At 48.5% G+C, this 6,495-nt stretch overlaps 1 protein-coding gene across 1 annotated transcript in view; it reads left to right on the top strand.

Annotated features, from left to right (window-relative positions):
- Positions 1–6,495, top strand: part of DNMT1 (DNA methyltransferase 1) — a 41,285-nt gene that overhangs the window by 7,257 nt on the left and 27,533 nt on the right. Inside the window, exons 4-12 of the mRNA XM_018574153.1 lie at positions 107–308; positions 597–669; positions 1,992–2,079; positions 2,202–2,248; positions 4,345–4,393; positions 4,472–4,555; positions 5,272–5,381; positions 5,476–5,594; positions 6,107–6,199. Coding sequence (XP_018429655.1) covers positions 107–308; positions 597–669; positions 1,992–2,079; positions 2,202–2,248; positions 4,345–4,393; positions 4,472–4,555; positions 5,272–5,381; positions 5,476–5,594; positions 6,107–6,199 — 865 coding nt within the window. The remainder of the gene's footprint in view (positions 1–106; positions 309–596; positions 670–1,991; positions 2,080–2,201; positions 2,249–4,344; positions 4,394–4,471; positions 4,556–5,271; positions 5,382–5,475; positions 5,595–6,106; positions 6,200–6,495) is intronic.

Below are 6,495 nucleotides of genomic sequence, written 5' to 3'. Positions count from 1 at the left end.
CCACCAGCTTGCTCTGCATGAAAGGCCCGGTTATTTGAGTTGAATTTTTTTACGCGTTTGTATTTTAACGCCTTCTGAACTTGCCCCATCTCTCTTTCTATATCAGGAAGGTTATTTAACGAAGGTGAAAGCCTTGCTGCAGAGAGAATTTGGTGGTGAGAATGGAGCTGTAAATGGCGAGACGAACGGATGTTCTCCGAATGGCACTTGTGGCAGCGAAGACGAAGACGTGGAAATGGAGGAAACGGCAACGCCCGGTACAAAAGGCCGCAGGGGCCGGAGGAGCAAAACGAATGGGGAGACCAAGAGTGAGTATGAAGACCTCATGCCGGTGACGTCACGTTGCTGGGCGGGAAAGCTTCTACCTGTATTTTGGGTCTGTACCTTCGGAAGGGATTGCTATTGATCAGTACCGTAGTATTTGGCACGTGGTATGTCTGCACCAAAACCTGCAATGGCTTTTTTGCATAAGGACATTTTCCTGTGTGAGCTCTTCTACCCAACATGTTGAACTTGCTGTGTTGCTATAATATGAAGGACACTGTTCTGGTTTATCTTATTTGGATCTGTTTATAATGACTTCTTTCACATTGCAGAATCCGGCAGCCGATCACGTCCCACAAGAAGTGCCGGCAAACAGCCCACTATCATGTCCATGTTCTCTAAAGGGTTGGTATAGATCTATGAACTAGAATCAAAACAAATGTGGGTTGTGGGGGGCGGGGTAAGGGTTGGCTATTTACCTTTTTTGTATACCTCACGACTTGCCAATTCTCCATAAAGCCCCATACATTAGCTTTCTCATTCGGGACCCTGGATAAGTTTACCAATCCCTGCTACAGTGTGTAATCTATGGCTGTACCAGACAACACTATCAGGTGATGCTGCAGGAGAAAGCCAATCTTGTAGCTGTTTTTAGTGTTTGGTTGATTTCTTTAACCCCCCCCCTCTACCTGCTGGCCCTTTAAATGGTTCTTTACAGTTGGGGCTGGTAGGTGGGCTCCCAATCATGTGATTGGCTGTAAGTGGTCATGTGATCAGGAGTCCATCCTACCAGCTTCTGATTGTAAACGGTGGTCAGTGACCGTTCAGTAGCAGTGCTCGGGGCACACAATTGAGCATGCTCACAGAACGGCAGCTTCGGCTGTATGTATACATGTGGTAGCACAACATTAAAGCCCACCACCATGCTGCCAGATGTGTATCACCAGCGACCACAAGTTAAACAAAAGTAAAGCTGTTCCAACAGTTACTTTGTAATCTGGTATATACAGTACATGGGAACGCTGTATTTGCTTGGTACTTGGGATGCACCGATACTAGTATCGGTGCCGATACCGAGTATTTAGGTGAGTACTCGTACTCGCCCAAATGCTCCGATACCTAGCACGAGTACTTCCTGTATCAGGAAGCCGGGTAGCGAACCATTACACGCTACCCGGTTTACTGATTTGCCAGGCAACGGCTCCATGCTCTCTCGTCACTTGTGATGAGAGAGCATGGAGCCGACTTCCCGGCCAATCAGAAAGCCGGGTAGCATGCAATGACGCGCTGCCCGATTGGTCAGGAAGCTAGCAAATCCAGAAGCCGGGTGCCGTGTAATGACTCAGCTCCCGGCATTCTGATTGGCCGGGAAGCCGGCGTCATGCTCCCTCGTCTCATGAATCATAATATTAAGAAAGTGACCTTAAAGCATTCGTTTGTATTGCTTTAGAAAAAATGTGACCTGCCCCTTTAAGAAAAAGTATCGGTAATTGGTATCTGCGAGTACTTGATCAAAAGTATCGGTACTCGGTCTTAAAAAAGTGGTATCGGTCCATCCCTACTTGGTACACATACAGGCTTGTTTCATACTTTTCTACGCTGCACAATAATGACCTTCACTGGTCCTTCTCTACAGTGCAGCTAAGTGAAGACAAGCTTGTGACAATTGCACTGTATTCTATGGAGTCTGTAGAATCTAATACGTACATGTGACTTCCTACACACAGATCCAACAAACGTAAATCTAATGATGTGAATGGTGACGTAAAGACTGAACCTGAAGCGCCCATTGAAGTGGAGGAAACGGAAGCGAAGGTATGAGATCCATAGACTGCCCTCTAATGACCTAGTTCTAGAATGCACTCGGCATATTGCCCCCCAGATCTGTCTACTTGCATATTCCCATTATTGCTGTTCTGATTGTTTTTGCCCCCCAGGAGCAAGTGGAGAAAAGGTTGAAAGTTGAAGCCAGTGAAGAAGTTGGGTAAGTTTCAGAAGACCGACTGACGCCCCCCAAATAGCCAGAAACTGTTCACATTTAGGCACGTCGGTGATTTCTATCAGTTTGGCTTTAAAGATGGTTCAGTTGAACATGACGACCTAACAAGGGGCTATAACTGAGACATGGCTTATGCTGGCTTATCACACTTGGTATTTCTTTAGTATATGTGGCTGTATAAAAATCAGCAGGTTGTCCTGAGCCCAGATCCTGTATCCAGGGGGCCTAATGTTGGGCTTAATGGCTACTTAGCTGTGTGACATCTGCCGGTTGCCCCAGATCTTGTATGCAGGGAGCCTAATGTTCTCTGCAGGCGTTGCTCCTATACTGTTGGACCAGCTTCTTACTATTGGAGGGGCTCAGTTGCTTCCGCTGTAGGGCCAGCTCTGGACTATTGGAGGGGCTCAGTTGCTTCCGCTGTAGGGCCAGCTCTGGACTATTGGAGGGGCACAGTTGCTTCCGCTGTAGGGCCAGCTCTGGACTATTGGAGGGGCTCAGTTGCTTCCGCTCTAGGGCCAGCTCTGGACTATTGGAGGGGCTCAGTTGCTTCTGCTCTAGGGCCAGCTCTGGACTATTGGAGGGGCTCAGTTTCTTCCGCTCTAGGGCCAGCTCTGGACTATTGGAGGGGCACAGTTGCTTCCGCTGTAGGGCCAGCTCTGGACTATTGGAGGGGCTCAGTTGCTTCCGTTGTAGGGCCAGCTCTGGACTATTGGAGGGGCTCAGTTGCTTCCGCTGCAGGGCCAGCTCCGCACTATTGGAGGGGCTCAGTTGCTTCCGCTTTAGGGCCAGCTCTGGACTATTGGAGGGGCTCAGTTGCTTCCGCTGTAGGGCCAGCTCTGGACTATTGGAGGGGCACAGTTGCTTCCGCTGTAGGGCCAGCTCTGGACTATTGGAGGGGCACAGTTGCTCCCGCTGTAGGGCCAGCTCTGGACTATTGGAGGGGCTCAGTTGCTCCCGCTGTAGGGCCAGCTCTGGACTATTGGAGGGGCTCAGTTGCTCCCGCTGTAGGGCCAGCTCTGGACTATTGGAGGGGCTCAGTTGCTCCCGCTGTAGGGCCTGCTCTGGACTATTGGAGGGGCTCAGTTGCTCCCGCTGTAGGGCCAGCTCTGGACTATTGGAGGGGTTCAGTTGCTCCCGCTCTTGGCCAGCGCCGCACACTATTAAAGGGGCTCTGTTGCTTCCGCTGTACTCTAATGGAAGCAGTGATTGTACAGACTGGCAAGAGGCTGTAGTGTTCTAGATTTTTTTTTTCTTCAGTTCAATCTCGCTGTAAAATTCAAACCGGCTTCCACCTTCACTATACTTGCAAACATTGTTGGCTTGTATATAGCTAACGGGTCCATTACTCGTGTGGAGACTTCCATGCTGGTTAGGCTTGTATAAAATGCTGCGTTCTGGAAAGTAGCACAGAATGGTTTGGGTTTTTAATTACCGTATATACTCGCGTATAAGCCGAGATTTTCAGGCCATTTTTTTTTGCTGAAAAGTGCCCCCCTCGGCTTATACTCAAGTCAGCATCAGGTTTCTTCTTACTTACCTCGCCGAGCGTCTTATAGAGTATATACTGCTAATACAGTGCAGACAATACATAATAACATGAATGGATTAAATGATCTGTATGTAGCCCTGTACTATGGATCATTTAACCCATTCATGTTAGCAGAGGATCATTGTAAATGTATTGTTGCAGGCACTCTATATGTACATGTCATATATACTACATATAGAGTGCACTGAACAATAGATTAACAATTATCCTCTGCTAATATGAATGGGTTAAATGATCCGTAGGACATGGTATGTAGCCCTGTACCCCCTTTTCCACTTACAGAGCTAGGTTATTCTTTTAAATCATGTAATTTTATTGGTATCTATCTACCAGTAGCGGCCTCATTTCCCACCCTCGGCTTATATTCGGGTCAATACTTTTTCCCAGTTTTTTTGTGGTAAAATTAGGTACCTCGGCTTATATTCGGGACGGCTTATACTCGAGTATATACGGTACCCTTTTTTATGTAAAAGTCCTGATTTCTGAACTAGTTGGTAAAGAGAAGGCTCAGGATTTTTCTTTGTTTTTATAGGTCAGTGAAAGAAGAAACGCCCAAAACAAAACCTGCGCAGGTGCCAAAGGTAAGTTTGTGTGCCAGTTATGTGTTCATGCATACGCGCATGTTGCAGCCTGGTACAAACACTGCTCTCTTCCTGCAGGCCCCCCCTCCGAAGTGTGTGGACTGCAGGCAGTACCTGGACGACCCCGATCTCAAGTTATTCCAAGGAGACCCAGATGATGCTGTGAGTAGAAATGGGTTTGGTGCTTTCTTGCTGCTCCTGTACCTAGGGTTGTATTGGCATACTGTTCTCTATAGCAGCTTTGAGGCCTTGTACCTGGCATCACTGGCCCCTCCCTCTTAGATTGTAAGCCCTCGGGGGCAGGGCCCTCCTTGCCATATTGTCTTGTGATTGTAATGTCTTCCTTATATTGTAAAGCGCTGCTCAAATACTTGGCGCTATAGAAAGCCTTTTATAATCCCCCCTGCTTCATATAATTCAGTTCTCAGAGCTTGATGGGCCCAGTTCATAAAGCTAGAATAAATATCGCCAGAACTACAATGTTGCGGAAGAATTAAGACCGGATTTTGTATTTGAGGTCCGTCCCGTTTTCTCAAGGCGCAGGGTATGGCTGGCCGTTAAATCCCAGAACACTTGCGCCCCTTGGTCCCTGTGGGCTGTAATCTGATCAGGGGGTAGGCAAACTCTGGCCCTCCCGCTGTGGTCCGACTACAAATCCCATGAGACATTGCAAGACTTGATGGCCACACACGACTTCCATTGGCAGATGCATGACGGGGTTTGTAGTCTCGCCACAGCTCGGAAGGCCATTGTTTGCCTACCCCTGGCATAGAGGATAGATTCCCTAGTTGCGCTCTGTAGATGGGAAATGCAGCAGCAGCAGCGTCACCATTGAGAAGCGATGTATGCTGCTCGTGATCGTCTATCTTGTTTCATAGTTGGACGAGCCGGAGATGTTGACCGATGAGCGCTTGTCTTTATTCGATTCCAATGAAGATGGCTTTGAGAGCTATGAGGACCTCCCCCAGCACAAAGTGACATGTTTCAGGTAGGTGTCTCTGTCTCTGTAGTTGTCATGTCGTCTCTTCCAGAGCTCACAAGGGTTAATTCTTTGTTTTTTTTTTTTTTTTTTTACCTTGCAGTATTTATGACAAGAGGGGTCACTTGTGTCCCTTCGACTCGGGTTTGATTGAGAAGAATGTTGAGCTGTATTTCAGCGGTGTTGTAAAACCAATCTACGATGACAATCCCTCTCTAGATGGTGAGTTTCTCGGGGTACGTTAACGCCAGATGCAGTGCGTTCCGGTCCGCTTCTGGCCGGAACGCACTGCATGGCTGCCGGCTCACCTTGTGGGGCAGGAGAGGGCACGGCGGGCCATTGAAGTGAATGGCACCGTAGCCACGCCGGCCGCAATGCGATCGCCTGCACGGGATTGCAAGGCACATTGTGCCTGCGGTGCGATCAAAATGCTGCAAGCACTATTTTTTGATTGCACCGGACTGCATTCCCAATGCGCCTTGCGATCGCTGTGAGGTTACGGTGCCATTCACTTCAATGCCCCACAAAAGTGAGCCGGCCGCGATGCAGTGCGTTTCCGGCCAGAATTGGCCCGGAACGCACTGCATCTGGTGTGAACTGTCTGCTAAATGATCCAATTCACTTATCAGAAGTTGCATCTTGCAGCCAATTCCCAATGGAATGGAAATTCTCATAGAACTGTACATGACTCTGCGTGCGTGCTTTCTAATTGTTCCCATTATTGCTTCCGACAGGTGGGGTACGGGCCAAGAAGTTGGGTCCTATTAATGCCTGGTGGATAACTGGCTTTGATGGAGGAGAAAAGGCTTTGATTGGTTTCACAACAGGTAAGTGTTCTCAACTGTCATCATACTACAGGCCGATGTCATTAAAGCTGAACTCTGTGGCTATTAAAGGAGAACTATGGGGTCAGTGTTTTCCCCCATAGTTCTCTTTAGGGTAACGGGAGGACACAAACTAGCGTCCTCCCGTCACCCTAAGCTCAGTATATAGAGAGCTACAGCTCGCGGTATACTGAGACGCCGGAGCTGAAGCGGATCCCGACAATTGTGCCGGGATCCGCCCAGCTACATGAGTGACAGCTGGCTCTGACTATCTAGAGGCAGAGCCAGCTGTACCCTCC

Source organism: Nanorana parkeri, unplaced genomic scaffold (genome assembly GCF_000935625.1).
Source record: "Nanorana parkeri isolate BGI_ZX_2015 unplaced genomic scaffold, ASM93562v1 scaffold2772, whole genome shotgun sequence".
NCBI lineage: Eukaryota > Metazoa > Chordata > Amphibia > Anura > Dicroglossidae > Nanorana > Nanorana parkeri.
Note: the sequence above shows the minus strand (reverse complement) of the source record. Positions and strands in the feature narration are given on the sequence as shown.